Source organism: Pleurodeles waltl, chromosome 8 (assembly GCF_031143425.1).
Source record: "Pleurodeles waltl isolate 20211129_DDA chromosome 8, aPleWal1.hap1.20221129, whole genome shotgun sequence".
Lineage (NCBI taxonomy): Eukaryota > Metazoa > Chordata > Amphibia > Caudata > Salamandridae > Pleurodeles > Pleurodeles waltl.
The window spans coordinates 1,749,250-1,772,644 of NC_090447.1; the positions used below are offsets into that span (position 1 = coordinate 1,749,250).

General features: G+C 46.0%; 1 protein-coding gene across 2 annotated transcripts in view; it reads left to right on the plus strand.

Moving 5' to 3' along the window:
• LOC138249651 (cytochrome P450 2J4-like) overlaps positions 1-23,395 on the plus strand; it is a 174,832-nt gene that overhangs the window by 35,019 nt on the left and 116,418 nt on the right. For both annotated transcript variants that reach the window (XM_069203605.1, XM_069203606.1), the window contains exon 3: positions 3,654-3,803. In XM_069203605.1, the coding sequence (XP_069059706.1) occupies positions 3,654-3,803 (150 nt within the window). The remainder of the gene's footprint in view (positions 1-3,653; positions 3,804-23,395) is intronic.

Here is a 23,395-nt window from a genome sequence, read left to right on the forward strand (position 1 = left end):
CCCCCATCCCCACCCCTAAAAACTAAGATTACCCCAACACCCCCACCCACCCCTAAAACCTAAAACAAAACTACCCCCACCCCCAACCCCGCCCCTAAAACTTAAACTACCCGATCCCCACCCCTAAAAACAAAAATTACCCCAACGCCTAAAAAACTAAAACTACCCGACCCCCGCCCCCACCCTTAAAAACTAAAACTACCTCACCCCTAAAACTACCCCAACCCTCCCCCAGCCCCACTTACCAGACCGCGTCTTCTACTGATCCTGAGTCTGTTTTCCTCTACCTTAACCACGCGTGTTCATTGGTCAGGACATGCGTGGTTAAGGCAGAGAAAAACAGAGTCGTTCATGAAAGCGTGGTTCCGCTTTTGTGGAGAACGCACCTCGTTGTTAAGGAGTCATGGTTTAGGCTGATTTTTCTAAAAGGCACGTGCTTGCCCCCAAATATTAATTAAAATCTAGGGTCCATGGAGAGATCAGGAGGTTGGGACGGTGTAGGGATTCAGCACCAGACCCGTCATTTACTCGATAACTGAGACCCGTTCAATGAGCATATGGTTTTCATATGGACAATAAGACAGAATTGTTGAGGCTGTGCAGAGAGGCAATCCCAAAAGCCTGGAAGAGACGTCAAGGTTGGGATAGACTGCAGGACTGTTCTTCTGTTTTAAGGGTTGCACATGTATGCTGTGATGCCGGAGTCATTGTTTTCATTATGAGATGTATTGAGTAAAATAAAAGAAGATTTCAAAAACAAAAAAACAATTTACCATGTTTGAAGGAGAGAGCAGAAGCACTTTGGCACTAGTTAGCAGTGATAAAGTGCACAGAGTCCTAAAGCCAACAAAACAAATGTCATTGAACCGGAGAGGTGAAAGCAAAAGGTTTGGGGCACTACCACACCAAGGATGGCCAATCTAATGTGTACCCCCCCAGCTGAAAGTAAGGAGAACTACCCACCCTCATGGGAGTTTTCATCACTAAGTTGGAAAGACTCCCAGCACTGACATGACCAGACCCAGGGCAGTGTTCCACCATGGAGTTCAAGTCCTGTAGGGAGATGAACCACCTCAACAGTCTGGGATTCTCACCCCTCATCTGCATATCATCTGTATAATCATCTGAGGGGTCTGTGGTCTGTCTCAACCCAGAAGGGAGTCCCAAACAGGTCTGGTCTTTACTCTTCAGTGCCCAAACCACTCATTCCCTTTCAATGGCACTCCATCTTAGTTCACTGGGAAGTAACTTACTACTGGTTAAGACTACAGGTTGGTCCAGATCACCTTTTGGGCTCCTTTTAGATAGTCAGTTTTTTCAAGGAGGCAACAGTGGTGCCCTCTGGGGTGAAGAATACAGACCTCTCCTTAGCACCCTCAGTTAAGGTAATCTGATAGTGCATTGACATTAAGTCAAACATACTCAGGAATATGGCCAGCACAAACTGCAGTCACTCTTGCAGGCGATGCACTGGAAGAGGTTGAGGCCTTCACCTACCTGGGCAGTGTCATAAACAAACAGGGTGGAAACAATGCTGATTTCAAGTCAAGAATTGGCAAAGCAAGGGATGCCTTCATTCAGATAAAGGAGATTCAAAGCTCCAAGGACCAAAAGCTGTAAACCAAGATCAGGCTTATTAACACCAATGTAAAACCAGTCCTTTTGTGTGGAGCAGAAACTTGGAGGACAATAGCTCAGAAGGCTGTAATGTAGGTACTGGTACAGACAGTTACCCTTAACAACAGGACTTACCCCCCCCGAGCATCCATGGTGTACGGACCTAACAAGCTATAAAAACTCAAACGAAGTAAAACACAGACTAAACCATAAGTGACACACTGTGATATTATCACATGCCTTAGTGAGAACGTAATTCTGGTCCTGAAGAAAGCCATACTGACCCTTGGGCAGCTTAAACATTATGGCTGAAACATGTTGACCCACATTAAGGATGTGAGTGTTCATTGGGTTCTCACCACACATTCAGCAATGCTTTTAATCCTTGTCCACAGTTGCCAATATTAAAACATACCATACCAGTGGGTAACCTTAAGACAATTTTAGATTCACTTCTTATCTCATTGGAGATAGAAAAAGATCCGCTCAGCTGTAATCAGGCATTGAAGCACACCCCTTACATGCTAAGTGTCTCGGGTGGGACCCCAATGATGAAACAAGCCACTAACTAGGTTGGTGGGTGAGGGGTCTTTAAATAAAACCTAAGAGCGTTTTTTTCACAGTTGGGTGTGAGGGACATCTCAGAAGAAGAAATAATAAGGAAGTTGGTAGCATTCTCGCTTCTATTGGTTGTGGACAATAGTGACCACCACCAACAAAGTCCAAACCTTCATCAACACTCAAATCCGCTGGCCAAACACCATCAGCAACAACGACTTAGGGCAGCAGGTGGTCCAACTCCCGGTTCATGAAGAAATCATGAACTGAAAAATGCCTAGAAAATTCTTCTTTGAATAAGAGCTTCTCCAGAGGGTTCCTGACTGTGATATGCTGTAGAAAATCTGACAGTTGGAAACCTCTGGCAAGAGAACATCATAGGGTGCTAGTCTCTGATTGGCTGCATTTGGGATCATCTATAATGATGTGGATGGGTTACTAGAGTGTATTGGAAAGATCATTTTTATTGAGTGTAAGGCCCATACTGCTACGCTAAAATTGTTACTGGTGGTTTCCAGTCTGGCGACATTATAATTCAAGCATGTGAATCTATGAACGATCCAATACAGAGAACAGATAACCTACAGGAAACATAGTTGGAAGAATGACTTGGGATCACTGCCTAGCAATATCAATTTGTTGCTGGCTTTTTATCGGTTAGTAGTCCTCACCTGTGTTTTTCCCTAATTGGTTACATTTGCAAGTGTTAGTTCATTAGAATGTTAAACTGTGTGGTATTTGTGCTTTCTGTACCTCGTCATTTCCTATTTTCCACAGTTCCTCCTGGAGATGCCTTCTGCAAAACCATGAATCAATAAGGACATTGGTACTGCTATTTGTGTTCTTACAGGAATCCAGAAGATGCCCAGCTGGTATAGCGAAAACCCATAATCATCAGAAAGCTGTGTTTTGTTGGTTCCCTTGCTCTTCTTCTAGTTTCTTGGGTGCTCATAGTGAATTATCATCTTGTATATTAGCAGGGTTTAGTAACACAAAAGGGTTTACCAGAGCCGAATATTAGAGATACTTGAGCTGATCTGACAGTCAAGTCAAGGCATGAGATTAGGTTTACACTTTCAGACCAGTGCCCATTATCTATCCGCCACATAAGTATTATCACACCATCTGACACTAGTTTCAGTTCAGGAATGCCTACTATTGCTAGTAGTAATACCTTCTACTAACAGTCCTAAACAGTTTTCCTCTGAATGACTGATGTCCTAGGGAGGTATGCAGTCTTCGATACTAGGAGGGTTCAGAAGATCTACAGAAGGTAAGGGTAAATTATCAAAAGAAAGATATGTTTAAGTGTATACATCTGGTTATGTGAAAGGAGGAAGTCTCAACTATAGGTGTGAAATCCAATGTGAGGAAGGAGTGACATTGTCATGAAATCTTATAAACTGGCATCAAATAAACAAGGGTTATCTGGGCCAGATATCCCTAAACAGTAAATAATGGGCATGTTATCACAACAGGTGTCAGTTTCTCCAATGGGAATACGTGGAAGCAGCAGAGGCGCTTTTGCGTGATGGTGCTACGCAACCTGGGAACTGGGAAGAAGACTCTTGAACAGAGGATCCAGGAGGAGGCCAGGCACATGGTGAAACACTTCACCTCTCAGCAAGGTAGGCTCCCTGGACACTACGTAAGTAAGGCTAAAATATGTGCACTTCATTGATGAGTGAGGCGTTAGAAGGTCATGCGTGAAGCAATGAGCCTCTGAGATTTCCGTATCAACCATGCGGTTACATCTTTCGAGGCATCCTACAGGACTGAGAAGCATATTTCTAAGTTATGTACATTGCGTACAAGAAGCCTCCTATTATTCATACAAGGCTTCTGTGGTCCTCTCATCAACTCCATCATTATCCACATGAATGGCAGTTAGGCAGCTGCTACTCCTGGTGTGTGCTTTGATCTCCCTTGGTCTCTGGGGTCATGAAGGCAAGAACAAGGAGCTAACATGTCCCTATAAGAAATATGCACTTTCTGCAGTTTGCACTCTGCAGCAAGCACAGGTCTGTTTTTGAACTAAGGATGGAACAGTGGATCAACCACGTGATATCTGTGGTATTACAAGGTGTTGAGGAGTTTATGATGTAATTTCTGCTCTATGTTAGCATTTTGGTGAATTCACATCATGAGTGTCCATATGATGGCAATGCTGAGTTTATTATTATTATATAATGATTACTTCTTAAGCTTTAATTATAGTTGTCACAGTGAATTGCATAACATGCTTTAATAACTTATACTAAAGACAGCATCTCTTTGGCACCCGGTTATGCTCTGACTCAAATTCTCCTATTCCAAGTGAAGATTTTAGGACAAAGTGGTAACTTCCCAGCTACCGGTTCAAATCATCAAAAGTCCTCTGGATCACCCCCAGTACTATCCTGGGCTGTCTCTTAATCTGGGCCACTACTGTGAATTTCTATGATGAAGTCAACCACGTCTGACTTTGACATTTCCATACTCTAAACTTCCTGCAACAGTTCAACAGGTTTCCAGAACTCCAACCACTTGCACTTCTTATGTTGTCTTTACGATGAATTGCAAAAACTAAGCTGGCTCTCTGGCTTCCTCTGAGAAAATACTTCTTTTACTGTGGCCGGAGGTTATGCTTACTGCCCTGAGCTCTAAATTTCCACCTCAACTTATGTGATTAGTTGACAGATATGTGTTTTTCAATTAATGTAATTAGGTGTGAAACACAGGCATGTTTGAATCCTGGTACAAATGTCTTGAGACAAATCTTGTTTCTACTGAATTGTATTTCAAATTGTCTGTTCTGAGAGACTGGTCCTCTTTGTCTATGACAATGAACATGAAGGTGCACTTGGTAGTCAATAAGTCTTAGCTGGGGATAGAAGCTCCTGCCCTTGGCTCACCCATGGCACGCCTAGTCTGTCAGTCATGAGTACAACCAGATAGCAACAGGTCTTTAAGAGCCCTATTATTCACTTCTGCTGCTTTCTTTTTCAGTAATCCATCATCAGCAAGTAGGATGCTGTTGATGGCTTGTTGCCTGACAACGGGTCAAAGTTGTGAGTCCTGTGATACCCTGTGGTGGTGTGAAATTCTATGTGGGCACAGCTGTGGTGGTGTTAGGATCAGGCTCACACTTCAGTCATGACAAAATCTATCACACATGCCAGCCGAAGTAAAAAAGAAGATTGCTTTCTGTTTAACTGCATGCAAGAGATTTAGAACTGAATTTGACCAAACGTGTGATGATTGAATGTACTATGAAGCATGGATGTAAAATAATTCCTCATGCATTGCTATGGAAGTACTCCACAGAGGCAGGCTATCGCACCAGACAGCCAATAGAATCACTATGAGAGTTAAATACCCCATGTAGTTGATTTAAGATGTGCGTGACAATGTCCCAAGCCAGTGACTGAAGGAGGTTAATGTAAATAAGCCAATGATTGACCAGAGTCCAATTATGTATTTGATAAGCAAGAGACACAACATTGCTCATTGAGGCCAGGTGCTCCCAACCCAGACCCAAAGACTACAATAGATTTAATTCAGTATATTTTACATTATTGCTTTTTATCCTCTCAATGTCCCATATGGGATCTCTGGTACTTATATTTAACAGACTGTGTGGACTCCCAAAAATAGTTAACACAGCTCTACATGATAGGCACATATGAGGGCACCTTCCTCAGCACGTGGATGGAGATCCAAACAATCAGCATAATTATAGTTACTCCAGTATTGGAACTTTCATAGATTCACATGTTTGAATCATTCCCCATTGCCGAGATAGTAGTGTTAAAATAGGCCTAAACCTTAAAGTACCTAGGCGGACCAGTTTAGTATTCTATCAGAGTCATTTTGAAAAAAGGACTAAAGCTGAGAGTCCACCAATCAGGCAACACCATCTTTTAGAACACTCTTAAGAGAAGCCCCACTCCCTCAGATTTTCTACTGCACGTCATGCTAGGGAGTCTCAACTGAGCACTGCTCAGCTTTTCTCTGGTTTTGGGATATTCTAGAAGACTTTGCTTCACTTCTTCTGTGTTCTAAAGGTTTTGGCTTCAGTCCTTCCATTTATACATTCTCAGAAGACTGTTATCATGTCTGACAAGTAAAAGAAGACGTTCATTCAGACCCTGTAAAGCTTGTGGTAAAAAGAGATTACATTCTGAGGGCCCACACCAGAATTGTATCTACTGCCCCTACCCAGATCATTTGGCGAGGGACCGTAAGGTATGTCATACCTTTTCCACCATTACTCTGAAGGACAGAGAAGGCAGGCTGTTAATTTGGCTGCAAAAACATAAATCTAGAAAACAGCCACTATCTGATTCTGGTAGTGAGGACTCCTCTTCCTTTTCCAGAAGATCACAAAAGAGAGAGCAAGATCTCCTCAGGTAAGGTCCTCTGCAGGGTCTTACAAAGACCGCAGCACTCACTCATCTAAGGAGAAAATAGAGCATACTATAAGTGCTGACCGGGTTTAAAAAAATCCTCTTCAGAGCCTCCTACACCACCTCCAGGGCCAGAGCAGCCAGCACTGACAAAACTTACTCATGTAAGTGGTACAGATTTTGTCTATGGTGTCGACAACAACAGATACATCCTATATCTTCTTCACCTGAGCAAATATTGCCATACCTGTGGCAGCTGGCACGCTCGGGCCCAGCTCATGCCAAATTCAGGGTTCATCTATCGGCCATCTAGTCTTTTAGATGCTAATATAATTCACCCTCTTTCTGGTCCTCCAGACTCATCAAGCAATTTCTAAAGGGCTTATTCAGGGTCTTCCCACCTTTCACTCCTCTTACCCCACCATGGCATCTTAACATAGTCCTTGTGCAGCTCATGAAACAGACATTTGAGCCAATCCACAGAGCTACTTTAAAATTTCTTTCATGGAAGGTAGTTCTTCTGGTACCTCTCACATCAGGCAGACGTGTCAGTGAGATTCAAGCACTGACAATTCAGGAACCCTTCTGACAAATTAAAGAAGATAGAATAGTTCTACGCACAAACCCACGATTCATACCTAAAGTTCCCTCGGACTTTCATATCAATGAACTCCTTGTCCTAAAGACATTCTTCCTTAATCCTACAACGCCAGCAGACAGGGCTCTTCCTTCGTCAGATGTAAAAGGTGTATAAAGTTCTACCTGATGGGGCTTGGCCCGACGGCAAGATGGCCTCATCTCTGTGAGGCTCTACCGGATGGGGAGAATTGATCCTACATCTCTTGTACTCATTGTTCCTTGTTAACGGGTGGCGATTATTGCCTACATTGCCTGTAGACTGGTGTACTGTAGGCCATGGCCCCTGTGGTAGTACGGGGCTGCGGAACCTTGGACCTTGCTGAGACGCTGCTGACTCAAATGGCGCAGCCTACAATCCCATGCTTTGTGCTGTGTGGACCCCGACCCCTTTTCCCTGGAGTTAGGCCTGTGGGCGGGCTCCGTCTGGCAAGAAAGGGCCCGCGGAGCTGATGCAGTGGACAGATCCCCGGTCCCACAGGGGTGAGGGGGGCGGCCCCAATCAGCACAGTGTGCTGATCACTGCAGGACTGTGGCTGCGGCCTGGCAGGTGGAGCTTGGAGGGGGTTTCCCCATCAGGGTGACCTGGAGGAGGACTTCGCCGGTTGATTGGAGGGCCCGTGGCAGTGGTTGAGGGGGCTGATCCTTGGCCGTGGGCAGAGCTGTGACCGGGCTTGCGCTGGCTGGGCCCGGCCCGCTGCAAGGCCAGTGGTCGTAGCCTGTACATGGAGGTGCACGGCTGAGCTCTTCTGTTGCAAGCAGCCCTGCTGATAGCTCTGTTGGGCTAGAGCCGTGCCCACGGACTTAAGTGAGCTGATTATTATCTCTGGCCTGTAGGTTGGGTGCAGAAGTGGCTTGCTAGTGATTGGTGTAGCTCACTGCGAGAGTTATGATAGTGCCTGCACTCAGGTGACAAGGACTGCGCCAGCCACTGCACATGGTGCCTCAACTTAGTCCATGCTCAGCGCGCTTGGTCGTCTCTTAGCTTGCCCTGACTAGAGCCTGTATCGTAGCTGCGGCAGGGACTACCGGACTGGATTTGCTGGACTCCTGTACTGGTGGCAGCTATGCTCCCGTTGTCCTGGCAGTAGCTGCTTGCCCCTTCCCTGGGAACTGGAGTGGCTATGTGCCCCTGCTGGCGAACCTGGTGGGAAGGAGGTGTCTGTGACCCTTCCTTGGCTCGCTCTGACTGTGGGCCCTGGCTGTCTGAAACAATGTCTTTAAAGACTATAGGCCAGATGTACAAGACCTTCTTCTTGTCGCACCGTTTGCAACAAGAAAAAATCAGACCCAATTTTGTGATTCAGTAATCTATTTACCGAATCGCAAAAAGGGTTTGTGAGTCGCAATTAGGAAGGGGCGTTCCCTTCCTAATTGGTAGTCGCAGTGCAATGTATGATTGTTTTATGACCTTGAATGTGGTCACAAAATAATCACTTTTAGCACCAATTTCAAATTGGAGCTAAACCATTCGTAAACGGGAAGGGGTCCCCATGGGACCCCTTCCCCTTGGTGCATGGAAGGGAAAATATTTTTTCAGAACAGGCAGTGGTCCTATGGACCACTGCCTGCTCTGAAAAAAATGAAAAGAAAACTTTTTATTTTTTGTTTTTAAATGCATCCCATTTTCCCTTAAGGAAAACGGGATGCATTTAAAAAAACCTGCTTTATTTAAAAGCAGTCACAGACATGGTGGTTTGCTGTCCCCAGCAGGCCATCATCCCTGTGAGGGTGGCCACTTCAATTGGGGTCGCAAATTGCAACCTAACTCATGAATATTTATGAGGTAGGTAATTTGCGACCCCATTGGAAAACGCAAATAGTGTAATTGACACTGTTGTACATCAGGTTTTGCGACTCACAATTTGCGAGTTGCAAAACCTGATATTTGTACATGTGGCCCTATGTTCCTTGAGTTGAAGCAAAGTCTGGCAGGCATAGACTCAAAGTTGGATCTGCTCACCAATAGAACGGATAGGGTAGATGATCAGGATCAGTGACTCAACCAACTGGAGTGCCGTACATCAGACCTGGATGATGGGCAGCACTTCTCGTCTGAGTTCCTTCTCCAGATGGAAAAGGTTTTGGAGGTAATCAGAAACATAAATGAAGACCTGGAGGCGTGCTCGTGGAAAATATCTTGGTGTCCCAGAGACCAGGGCAATGGGACGAATGGAAGACTTTGTAGAGGATTTCTTAAGACGCTCTTCCCAGAGGGTCCGTCCTCAATTATGGTAGTTGAGCGTGTCCATTGTTCTCTTGGTTCAAGGCCGCCCCAAGGGGCTCCACCTCGCCCTAAGATAGCCAGGCTATTTAACTATTGAGACTTTGATGCTTTGCTGCACTTGGCATGGGAGCGGTGCCTGAATAGCATCTCACCATTTTTTTTTAGATTATACAAAGGAGGTTCAGGCTGCGCACAAGGAGTTCTTGGCTGTGAGACGGTCTCTGCTCCAAGCAGACGCGTCATATTCACTATCTACCCAGCACAGATGAGAGTGCAGGTTGGGGGCAAGTAGCATTTCTTTACAGACCATAAGAAGGCTGCAAAATTTGTGAAATCGATCTCAAAGAGACCCACGGCCGAGCTAGCGGCTCGGTAGGCTGATGGAGAGGGCATCCGAGCGACAATGACTACATTTGATTGCTGGCTCGGCTACTTACACAGGTGATTGACTCCCAGTCTTTGACGATTGTTCACCACCACCTGGTTGAAACGCACACTGTTGACTGCTCTCCCTAACCACCAGTCTCCTTCTGGGTGCATGATTTTGTGGCCTCTTCATCGCACCAGGTTTAGTTCGATGTGGTGTGACTACTCCCATTAATCAGGAGATTCTATGGGCTGTCCTTTATGGGGGTTTAGTAGGCCAGGCCCGATTTTGGAGTCAGCGTGGGTGTGTGGGGTGTTTGTGGCTCGTTACTTCTTGTTTTTGACCCTAGGTTTCCTGAACCCACTCTGACCTTAATCGGCGCCATTGAGCTATCCCTTGGCGCACCGGGCCACAGTATGATCTATGTATTTGAGTCCCTCATGATAATGTGATGGGATGCACTTCTAAATCATTGAAATGTATGACATGGAATATCTGTGGCCTTAATGATGCATGAAAAAATGTGCCAGGTATCAGCTTCTCATCACCGGCATGTGTTAGACATTTGTTTGCTACAAGAGACTCACTTTACTGATCAGACTGGGTCTCGCCTGCAAGCGAGATGGAGGGCAAAGTTCATGCAGCCCATTATTCTTGCTATGCACAGGGGGTGGCTATCCTCATCCGCAGGGACCTGCCGTGGCGGACCCGGTGGTAATTTATGACTCGGCTGGCAGGTATGTGATACTGGCAGGTGGACTTTATGACTGCCCATTCAGGCTGATTTCTATTTACGGCACCAATGTGGACCCTCCCAATTACTTCACTGAGGCTTGGCGGCTGGCCATGTTGCTTGGGCCGGGTACTTTACTGTGCAGGTGATTTCAACAATATACTTGACCCCAGTTTTGATAGAGGGAACGATAAGCATCTGCCCCACCTGACAGCGGCGAGAGTTCTTCACTCCATTATAGCGGAGCATCCTCTCCCATTGACTCGTGGTGAAGAAGCCATTGGGATGTTCGGGAGAGTACGTGCATTAATACCACCCACAACACCTGGTGATGCATAGACATGTGGCTGGTCACCAGGGATGCCAAATTCTGGACTACAGCAGTCTCACATAATCCTCTTACTCTGTCTGCCCACTTTGCGAGCTTTCACTTGGTGGCCGCTTGCTGGTGCATTGTAAGATCATGTCTTCCGCACGGAGGTGTGGGAAGCCACTGTGGACTTCTTTACCTGGGGACACTCTGGGAGACATTTAAAGTGTTTAATAGGGGGGTATGGTTGGCTGGATCCTCCGTGCGCTGCGACGCGAGTTGGCAGAGCTGGAACGGCAGCTCCTGGAGCTTGACCATAAATACTTTTGAGTCATGCCGAGGCTAGGTCTTAACTTATATGAGGAGGCTGCACACGGAGAGATATGCTATCTTGCGAAGGGTTATGTGTGCCAGAAGATATAGTGAGGGCGACAGGGCTGGGGAGACGCTAGCCACCTTGCTTCGCAAGCTTTGGGCCAGTGAATATATTCTTGAATTGCAGGAAGAGGATCTGTCATTGCAGGCGGGCATCGCCGAAGTTCAGCAGATTATGACTGACATTTACTCTTGCCTGTATTCTTCTTCCCTGGGACTGAAGAACACAATGCCTACTTTGACTAGATCAGTCTTCTCTGGCTGGAGGATGGGCATAGCCAAGACCTAGATAATCCTTTTACTGAAGAGGACATAATACAGGCCATAAAGAGCCTGCCTGGCGATAAGGCTCCCGGCCTAGAGGGGTTAACTGCTGCCTTCTATAAGGAGTATGCAAACATCCTGAAGCCCTCATAGTTATGTATGAGTAATTGATAGAGAAGGGCCGGCATCCATCTTCGTTAAGATAAGCATTAATTGTTACTGTCCTCAAGCCAAGGAAGTACCCAACTAGTTGCTATTCGGATCGCCCCTTATCGCTAATTAATCATGGATAAATTCATTGCATCCAGACTCCTCCTGTTATTGCTATCCATAGTACTACCAGACCAATCCGGGTTTGTCCCCAGCAGGTCTACCTCCTACAACCTCAGAACTTACTTTGCAGTTGCCCAATCACTTGACCCGTTAAAATCGGGCTGCAGTGATCTTTCTTGGCGCTACTAAAGCATTTGAATCGCTTGAATGCTCCTTACTCTTCCCTCTCCTTTCCAGGCTGGGCGTTAGTTCAAAATATTTACAATTAATCAAACTACTATATACTGATCCCTCGGGACGGTTGCATATCAATAGCACTGTGACAGAGCCTTTCCTAGTCCTTTGAGGCACCTGGCAGGGGTGTCACTTGTCACCGATTTTATTTGCGTTTGCGGTTGATGGCCCCTAGAGGCCCGGCTACGGCAGCATCACAGGCATTGAGGACTACTGTATACGCCTCGTCCTATACTAGTGTCAATGTACGTGGACGATGTCATGCTCTATGTACAGGACCCGCACAAAAATTTAGATCCCCTTTTGCATGAGTTCCTCTGCTTTGGAGATCTTTCTGGTATAAGGATCAATTGGGCTGAATCAGTGAAATTCCTGCTGATGGATTCTACCACCCCTTTCGCCTCCGAGTACCCTTTATGCTGGGCTACGGAGCCCGTGCGGTACTTGGGTATATGGCTTAGTAGAAATCTTGACGAGCTGTGGGTGGCAAACTATGGCTGCATGATCTCCTGGCTTGAAGACAAGGTGGAGTGCTAGCTCTCCTTGCCGCTATCGCTGATTGAGAGAATTGCCATTGCCAAGATGATTGTCTTACCCAAGTTTCTGTATCTATTTCTTAATTTACCAGTCCTGCTTACGTCCAGTTTCAGATCCATGCTGCGCTCCTAGTTGATATCCTTAGTCTTGGCAGGTGGACAGCCCTGAATCACGTGGGCGCTGCTCACGCAGCCTTTTGCTCTGGGCGGACTCATCGCACCTGTCCTAGACCTATATTACTATTGTGCCCAGGCTCTATTTGCTCACTTCTAGATCCACCCAATACTGCACCAGAGCATGACTTGATCAGGTCAGTGGTTCCTTCCTCTTCGTTGATTGCCCTCCTAGGTTATGAGAAAGATGTATTGAGGGGTGTGCGTAAACTGGTGGGTATGATGTTTCTGTTGGCGAAACGCAGAATCACGGTTCATTGGGGTCATAGGGGCCCCCGCTAGATCGGATTGGCAAGTGATGTGTCCTATTGCCAGGAGCTGCTCCAGTTGTACTGGGACAACATGCCTGCCCGGGCGCGCCCACCCTGATACATGGGCCCCTTACCAGAACTATTTGCTAACACTAACAAATTACGCCAACACGTAATTAGCGTGGCTCTTTAGGTACTTTAAGTTGAGGTGCAATTATGTGGTCTAGAGGTTATGTGCGCTATATAACACAAATATGCTCCTCTAGCCAATTTTACAGCAATAGTGCCAATTTTGATCTTTTCCCCCTGTTTTTTTGGTTTGTTAGCCTTCCCTTGTTTATTTCCCTATACGTTTCCGGTCCACTTGACCTACTTGGCTAAGTACCCACATGTGCAATATCGTACTGCAAATTATATTACTAGTGGATGTTGCATGCAGCAATTATTCTTCACCAGGTTTCATAAAATATTATTTTGCTGTGCAGATAGATTTCTCCACGTCTACTGTGGGATTTCCGAGATGTAATCTTGGTTTGTGAATTTGTATAGTTGTATTGCATGGTTGTTGCACAATAATGAAAATCCCAATAAATAAATATTTTTTTAAAAAGTTCTACCTGGGCAGGACCAAATACTTCCGTAAGACTAGCCAATTGGTTGTGGCTTACAGTACACCTAGAAATGGTCAACCTTTTTCCAAACAAAGCATCGCAAGATGGATTGAACAGCAATTCGTTTTTGCCACAAGCAGCCGGAAACCAATAAAAAACTTCTATTTGTGCTCCCTCCACCATAGCGGTATCAACATCCACTGCGCTGTTTGTGGGGGTACTGCTCCAGGACATTTGCAGGGCAGCAACCTGAAAGAACTGCCACACATTCACATGGCATTACTGTCTTGATGCCACTCCTCAAGGGAAAGTAGCTGTGGGCCAGGCTGTCTTAAGACATATTTTCCAGTAAAGTTGAGCTATCTCTTCCATCCCACCATCCTATGGTTAGATCTGAACATTGTTTATCTTAAAATGTATCAAAAAGTAAATGTTAATATACTGTATAGTTTCTAGTTCTCTTCCATGGGATCCTCATCAAAAGTCATAATCATTGAATTATTCCCCGCCGCGTGTGGGACCCCGGAGCACATAACACAGATACATACATATACATATATAAATGCAGCCTATATTACCAAGGTAAAAAACATGTCTAATTTTTGTTAATAAAAATCAAAGAGAACTCACTAATTTCTGAAACTCAGAAAAAAGGAGACATAGTGGGCAATACTATGTTTTATTGAAGAGAAAACTGTATTAAAAAACACAGACATTTTTAGCCAATTGGCTGCATTCAGATTAACATGGTAAAGTAAATAAATGGCACTGCGCCTTTAAGGCCTCAGAGACCTCCCTGTATCCCACCATGCCTCAGAAGTCAGGGAAAGGTGAGAATTAGGTGACAGGTCAGTACTTTTTTCTGGCTCCTTCAGAAAGGATCCCAGAGCACTTGCTCCTGAGTCTTTGTGACTAAAAAGTAACATTTCTCACATAAATTCTAAAGATTTTGTACTTTTAAACATTTTTCTGACTGAAAAGTATATTTTTTATCAGTTAAAATGCCATCTATTTTTAACAAATGTCCCTCCTGTGGGAGGAAGATGGCAATTTCTGACCCACATTCGTTATGCATTGCTTGTTTACCAGTTTCTCATAATCCTGAGGCTGGTTACCACTGCAAAACCCTCTCAAAAAGGACTCTCTGAGGCAGAGAGAAGAGCAGACGTCATGCACTTTAAGACAGAGGAAAGGTAAGACCTTCAAGTGGCCTGTGGAGGGGAGCAGGGGTCCTTTACAGAGCCCTCCTCTCTGGGACATCGAAGAAGATCAAGACAAAAACGACGTTCCTCACCACAGTCATCAGTTAGGAGAAAAGAAATACCTATCTGTTCCCCGTCAGCTTCGGGACTGACGTCAAGAGTGCCAGTCCGGTCGATGTGACACGACCGATGTCAGAGATATCACCGTCGAGGCATGGTCAGTTGACATCCAGAGTGCCAGTCCGACTGCTGTCGACACAACCGATGTTGGAGAAGTCACCGTCGAGACATGGTCATTCGATGTCGAGGCAAGCTATGTCATCTGCGCCAGGCTCACCGTCGACTAATCCAGCGCCACAAGAGATGTCGACCGCACAGGATTCGACATCAAAGCCTATCTCACATCGCACAACATCAACACGCCCTAAGGAGAGTCCAATATCTAGGTCAGGAGACACTCGATGTCAAGCACTGTCGAGTCAGATACAACATCAGCAAGACAGACACAGATCAACGTCACATCCAAGATTCTCAACGTCGAGAAGCAGATCTCTTTCCTCAGAGATCAGATCCATTCATGAAGAGACGGTACTAGGGGCAGAAAAGTTCCCATTACAATCTCCACGTCTCCCTTGATGACACCTGACTTCAGGTTCGGACTGTTCAAGAACCTATTCTCCATCCAGACCTACACCTACGTCTGCACGTCCACCATGAAGGATGCCAGGCAGATCTAGGAGTCCACTCAGATGGAGAATACCAAGTAAAGAACCACAATCTCTCAGATCGGCGTCTAGATTTAAGCATACCAGATCTCGTCCCAGTTCCTGTCACTTTACTGTTCCAGGTCTAGAAGAAGTCATAGATCACCTTCTTGGACTTCAGCTTCTCGTTCCTCCATAAGGGACTATTCACCACCGCTATTAGACTCCCCTCCAACTAGAGTCTCACCTGTGGACAACCTGGTTATATTTAATGATGTGCTGATTAGGGGAGCAACAAAGCTAAACATAGACATTGCATCGTCTGTGATTTTTGAAACACGCCATCACAGGTCTTCCTCCAGACCACTGCTCCCTCTCGTACCCAGCCTTCTTGATCCTGCTATGCAGACTTTTCTCACTCCAGTGTCTCTTTGAGCTGTACCATCAAGGTTTCAGAAAAAATATAAGGGACCTGACCTAGACTCCTTGTTCCTCTGATCAGATCCTCCCCCTTATTCGGTGATTAATGCCACTGCTTCATCCTCGATGGAACCACCGGATAAAGACAGTAAGGGGGTCATTACGACCCCGGCAGTCGGTGGTATAGTGGAGGTATTACCGCCAACAGGCTGGCGGTACCTACCTCCACTATTATAACATTGGCGGTTTGGCCATAGCCAAACCACCAATGTACCAAACCGACCACCACGGCAGCCGTCACTAGGCCGCCCATGGCATTATGACCCAGCCCACCATCATGGTTTCAGTGGTTTTGGTACCGCCACTGAAACCATGGTGGTAGGCACTATCAGTTCCAGGGAATTACTTCCCTGGCACTGACAGGGGTCTCCCCCACCCGACCCCCTCCCCAGAAGCCTCCCCCACCCTTCCCCTCTCTCTCCCGACCCCCGGCACATTTACATACACGCACCTACATACACACCCATACACACACGCATACACACATTCACCCACACATTCATACACACTCACAGCAACACTCACAAACATACATCCAGGCACACACGCAATCTCACGACACAACATGCACGTACACTCACACCCACTCATGCACACATGCATTACACAACCATGCATGCATTCAAACACAGTCACACACCCCCCCCACTCACGCTCACAATACCCCCACCCCCCTCTCATGTCAGAGAACCCGACTTACCTGCTTGCAGGGGGTCCTCTGGCAGGAGACAGGACACGGCGCTGCTGCCAGCATCAGTGTCCGCCAGCAAAACACCGTCAGGCCGAACAAGATATGGTAGGCGGTGTTTTGCTGGCATGGTGCTGCTGCTGGCAGCAGCGCCACCTTACCGCCGTACGCTGCCATGACCGTAGATGGAATTCCACCAGCCTTCTGGTGGTATTCCGTCTACGGCCATAATGCCATGGACGGTCGGTAGCCGCGGCGACGGTATGTTGGCAGCCATCGCCGTGGCGGTAGGCGGCATTTGCCACCAAGGTCCTAATGAGGGCCTAAGTAATTTGACTCAATGGGGAAGAAAATGTGTAATACCTCGGCATCATACATGAAGGTCTCCAGTGCAAATCATTACTTGGCAGCTGCGATCGGTCATTGTGGGACTCCCTTTCCAGGTTTACACAAAAACTGCCAAAGGAAGACAGGCAAGATTTTCAGGAAATCTTAATGGAGGGCGGTCTAGTGGCATACCAAATCATCAGCGTTGCAGCTGATCCCTCTGATCTCTCCACCCATGGTTATTCTCACGCATCACTACAAGGCATTTATCATGGCTAAGACTTACAGGGTTAAAGCCTGAAGTACAACAATGGATATTGAATCTTCCCTTCACCGGATCGTCTCTTTTCGACACACATACCGATGATGAAATGGCCAGAATGAAAGCGGAGACAGACACTTTCAAGGCAGTGGGGCTTGAGAAACGAAAAGATTTCAGACAAAGATACAGGTCTTATGACTGATGCCATATGCATCAGAGGGTTCAAACCCCTCACTGGGTACCACAACAGCAACAACATAGTCGGTTGCATCAGTATCCTCAATGTCTAAGGAGAGGAAGGAGTGCTCCCCGTCCCTCCTTATCCTTGTCCAAAGGACAGTCAAAGCAATGAGTCCTGGCTTCCCTCTTCTCTGTCTCCCGCTCCAGTGGGGGGAAACATCACCAAGCCATTAAAAGAGTTGCACAAGATAATAGACTGCAAATGGGTTTTGTACATTGTTCAAAATGGTTACTCAATCGAGTTCAAAACATCTCAACCGGAAGTGCCACCAAAAGCAGCATTCGCCTGTTAACAAATCTTGTTACGAACAGAAGTAGACATGTTACTTCATAAAGAGGCATTAGAGGAAGTTCTACTCTCGCAAAGGGGTAGAGGAGTTTATTCACATTATTTTCTCATCAAGAAAAAAAGGCCCGACTCAAGAATACACACCGATCCTAGACCTGAGGCTCCTTAAGGAGTTCATCCAAAAAGAAAAATTCTGAATGCTTGCTCTTCATCAAATTTACCCCCAACTCCATCGGGGGGACTGGATGTGCTCAATAGATCTTCAGGATGCCTACTTCCATATTCCAATCGCAATAAGACATCAGAAGTATCTTCACTTCAGGGCAGCATCCAAGCACTACGAGTACAAAGTCTTACCCTTTGGCCTACAATTTGGCCCTCAAACTCTCTTGAAATGCATGGCAGTAGTTGCTGCACATCTGAGGAGAAAGCGAATCTTCATCTATCAATACCTAGATAACTGGACGATCAAGAGTGCCTCCCCAGTACTAGCACAACAGCATTATCAGATTTGCCTCCAAACTATGCAGACACTGGGCTTACAGATCATTATAAAAAAATCCACACTGATACCAACTCAAAGTATCCATTATCTAGGAGTAACAGTGGATGCAAACCACGCAAGAGTGTATCCTTCGGAGGAAAGGGTATACTCAATCAGCATGACATGTCAAACTCTCCTCTGCACTCTTTGCCCATCAGCCAGATATGTGGCATCGCTGCTAGGATCAATGGCCTCCTGCATCTTCATTGTTTCCAATGCCAGACTACACATGAGACCTCTCCAGCTAGTTCTGGAAGATCAGCCGTCTCAATATTCCAACCAATGGGACGACAATATACTTCGCACAAGAGTACTCAAACAATAACTCCAGTGGTGGATGCAGAATAGGCATTTATGGATAGGAGTTCCTTTTCACCAGGAGCTTCCTACACAAACTTTGATCACAGACGCTTCCTCTCAGCGTTGGGGGGCTCACATGGGTCCTTTGCAAGTTCAGGGCCTGTGGTCGGACAAGGAACAACTTTATCATATAAACATGCTGGAACTCAGAGCAGTCCATCTAGCACTGAAATCCCACTATCCATCCATACAAATGAACTCTCTTTTTGTTCAAAAGGACGACACCACAACAATGTATTACCTGAACAAGCAAGGAGGGACCCGCTCATGACCTCTATCGTTAGAAGCGCAAGCAATCTGGAAGTGGCTACTAGACAGACTTTACCAACCAGGGACAAAGGGGAATGCCCTTTTGATCAGCTGGTCAGAAAGTTTTCTGTATGCGTTTCCCCCCATTCCTCTAATTCCGAAGGTCATCAACAAGTTCTACAGAGTCAGGACCAGGATGATTCTGATAGCCTCCGCATGGCCTCGCCAGTGGTGGTATATGGACCTACTCCATCTGTCAGAGACACCACACATGAGGTTGCTGTGCAGACCGGATCTCTTTCACAAGCTGGGGGGATGATACTCCATCCCAACCTTCCTTCGTTGAGCTTGACAGCTTGGCTCCTGAATTCCTGCAATAGGTCATCTAGGTATTTCGCAGGGATGCATGACCATTCGCAAGGAGTCCAAAAGACCATCAACGAGACATTCATATGCTTTTAAATGGAAAAGATTTTATATGTGGTGCATCCAGAATAATTTTCATCTGATTCTGGGGCAGGAGATTGGCATTTTACCTTACCTCCTCCACCTAGCAAAATCAGGTTTACGGTTTTCCTCCATAAAGGTACATCTTGCAACTATAACTGCTTATCGAAAATTGCCTTCTCAAACATCCTATTTTCAGATGCCTGTTTTTAAAGATTTTTTAGAGGACTTAAGAAAAGTTTTTCCTCATGTTCGTTCACCCTCTACTCCCTGGGAGCTGAATGTAGTACTTTCACAGCTGATGGGTCTACCCTTTGAGCCCATACATAGGTCCTCTCTACAAAATATTACATGGAAAACAGCATTTCTTGTAGCTATTAGCTCAGCGTGCAGAGTAATTGAAATTCAGGCTCTCTATGCAAAAAAGCCTTACACAGTGTTCTATGATAATAGGGTAGAAATTAGAATCCATCCTAGTTTCCTCCCAAAAGTAGTTTCTAATTTCCATATTAACCAAACTACTTCACTCCCTACGTTTTTCCCCAAATTATCCACGCCAGTAGAAAGAGCTCTACACTCTTTGTATCTAAAAAGAGTTCTAAAGTTCTATTTGGATAAAAAGAAGGACATTAGACAGTCTGGTCATTTATTTGTGAACTATGGTCCAATGAGAACAGGCATGGCTGCTTCCAAGCAAACTATCTCTAGATGGATAGTTTCCTGAATTGTGTTTACCTACCAGTTGCCTAGTAACAATTGACTGCCAGGCCCAAAGCCCATTCTACCAGAGGTAAGGCAGCAACAATAGCTCTTCTGAAAAATGTCACCATCTGAAAAATCTGCAAAGCAGCGACATGGAGATCTGTGCATACTTTCATAAGACACTACTGTCTCGATTCAGATACTAGAGCTGACACCCAAGTGGGACAGGCCTCATTATGAAATGTATTTAAATAAAGAGGTCAACTTCTGTAGCTTACTCTAGCTTTGTCCGCAGGGGTATGGGATCAGCTTGCTACTCTATTCAATGCTTATGACTATTGATGAGGATCCCCTGGAAGAAAAGGATAAGTTACTTACCTGTAATCCTAGTTCTCTTCCAGGGGAATCCTCATCAAAGACATAAGCAACCCTCTCATCTCCCTGGACGAACCTCACATACAGCAGTTCATGCTTAGTGGAGATTTTCATTCTACACTTCACCGTAAAAAAGCACTGCACCCAACTGTCACCTTTTGCTAACCTCTGAGGCATGGTGGGATACTGGAGGTCTCTGAGGCCTCAAAGCCACAGTGCAATTTATTTACTTTACCATGTTAATCTGAATGCAGCATATTGGCAAAAAATTTCTGTGGTTTTCATTACAGTTTTCACTTCAATAAAACATACTATGGCCCTCATTATGACTTCAGGGGTCTTTCAAAAAGACCGCCGAAGCCGAGGGCGCCACTATAGCCCCAGTGCTGGCGGTATTTGGAGCTCCCTATTTGGATATTTCCGCTGGGCCAGCGGACGGAAACAGCGTTTTCCGTCCGCCGGACCAGCGGAAAAGTCACATAAACATTGCAGCCGGCTCATAATAGAGCTGGCGGCTATGTTGATGTGCAGCGGGTGCAGCAGCACCTGTCGCACATTTCACTGCCTGAAATTCGGGCAGTGAAATGCGCGATGGGGCTGTGCCTGGGGGCCCCTGCACTGCCCATGCCAAGTGCGGCAGTGGCTCCATGGCCAGCCGGCCGGCAAAGGAAAAGGAGCCGTGCCGTGTGAAGGGCTGCAGGGCTCACGGTGAGAGAAGAATTGAGACCCGAGAGTCGCAGCGGCAGGATGCTTGAGGGTGTGCCTGCTTGTTGGCTATTGACCGGGGGTAAGCACAGAAGAAGGCATGGAGACTTTCAAGGGGTCTCAGTCCTCCTGGGCCCCCAAGTTCCCTGGCTCTATCTCACTGGGTAGCAGGGGCCCTTCAGACCTTCAACAGTAGTTCTTTTGGTATGGGGGGACATTTGTTGACTCCAGAGCCACGCGGGTACCCTCCATCTGGAAACTCCTCGTGCTTGTTCCCGGACCCTTATGAGAAACTTCGTTTGAACACAATCCAGTTGTAAGAGCATCCAAGGATCGTGGAACCGACTCGAGCGCCCTTCAAAGCTCAGTGACATTAAAGTGCTTTAAAAGCGTGAAAAAGTTGGCGAAGAGATCAAAGGGGACAAAAAAGGGGAAAAGGATGACTGCTAAAGGCCCGCGAAGGAACAGGTCCTTTCTCAGTCGGGTCTGAAAAAAGACCAAATCCAATCCTCTAAGAAATAAGGGAATCACTCATTTGAATATCAAAATTTTTAATTCCATTCTACCATTTGTCCAAAAGGACTCTCCTAAGACATTAGATGGTAAGGTAGTAAATTGTCCTGCTTCTAGTAACAAGGATTCTCTAAGAAAGGACAAGGATGGAGCCTTAAGTCCTGTGATTGGCTTCCCTGTGTCCACAGTGGGGGGGGTCCGGGAACTACCCCGAGGATTTTTCCTCCAACGAGTCTAACGATGCCCTCGCTTCCCCAATCTAAATTAGGTTCCCCTGTTCTAAGAATTTCAAGCAATACCCCATCTGCTAATTTCCTTTTTTCTCTAAGAAACTCAGAAACTCCGGCCCTTGTAAGCTCGGATCACTTACCTAGTGGCCCCCCCAGACCCACATATACTTTTATCGGAGTCCTTCAAGTGTCTTGAAAGAATCCTTTCGGCGGTTTTGGCCCTCCTAGAAAATTGAATAAAAAATTCAGATCATACTCAAGCCATTTTGTTATCGATACTGAAAGCTCTCTCAGACCAAAAAAATACGAAGTTCTGCGTAGATGAAAATGCAATGAGAGCCGCAGAGCGAATACATCAAAACCAGGGGCTAATTATTGCTGGCTCGAATTTGCAATCCTCACTTTCTGGTGCCCCTGTGTTCATAAGATCCAAGCCTTCCCACTCTGATAAAGGAACGCAGATGGGTAAGCCTCACATATCTACACAAGGTGGTAACTTATGTGAACCAACCTCCCAAGAGGGTATGGTTTTCTCCCTGGAGAATCTTTTATCTAGCCCCTTTTCGGCTAGCAACTCTGCTCTCGAACCCTTTGCCATGGAAAATACTCAAAATCCTGAGGTGGCTCCCTTCCCCATTTTTCTGCCGAAAGGGTATGTCAACTTAATAAAGGAGGACCAGTACGGGACCCCGGCTGGAAAGGCCGCCAAAAGGAAGAAAATGAGCAGGAAAAAAGGGGAGGAAAAAGGGATAGCGCCGAATCTTTAAGAAGAATCCAAGAAAGGTCAAGTTCGAGAACATGAAGTCCGGAGAAAGCCCGGAAGACCTTGATCTGTTCCAGACAAAGGTGAAGTCTAAACACAGTGGAAAAGATGGCTCTTCTATTACTCAGCGATCGCCTGGCAAGGCCTACTTACTTATGCCTTGAGTTCTGCCTTGGCTGTATTTTGAAGAACGCACTATCTGTATTGAGGCGAACTTTGCCTCCAATTAAAGACACCTTCTCCAACGGACTTGGGACAGTAACGTATTATTTCTCCAACTCCTGCATCCTACTAGGGATACAAATCCTTGTTATTTGATCAGACTTTACATATGTGTGCTGTGGTCGCATTGTGCCTTGAGTTCTGGGCTCTACTTGATTCAAACTTAAGTTTAAATCGTTCTTTACTACTCTCATGCTTTGCCGATATAGAGGAGTTCAAATTTCTTGAGATTAGGGACATTATTCGGGTTTATCTTGACCAGAGTGAGGGAGGGACTAAGGCAAAAGTTTAGTTTTGTTCTAAAACTGTTACAAACCTGATCTTGGCTAACAGCACACAGCTACAGCGTAAAGGCATTGATGTGATCCCAGTTTGAGGCAAAGTAAGCCCATTTAGTTGGCATCAACCATACCGTACCTTATGCCCCCCCGGTAGTACCTTTCCCCAACTAGGCAATTGTTCATTGTCTTCTTGTGAAAATGTGCAAGTTTCCCTCTTACAGGGGGTAAGGGCGGTGAAACTAATGGAAGGTGCACCTT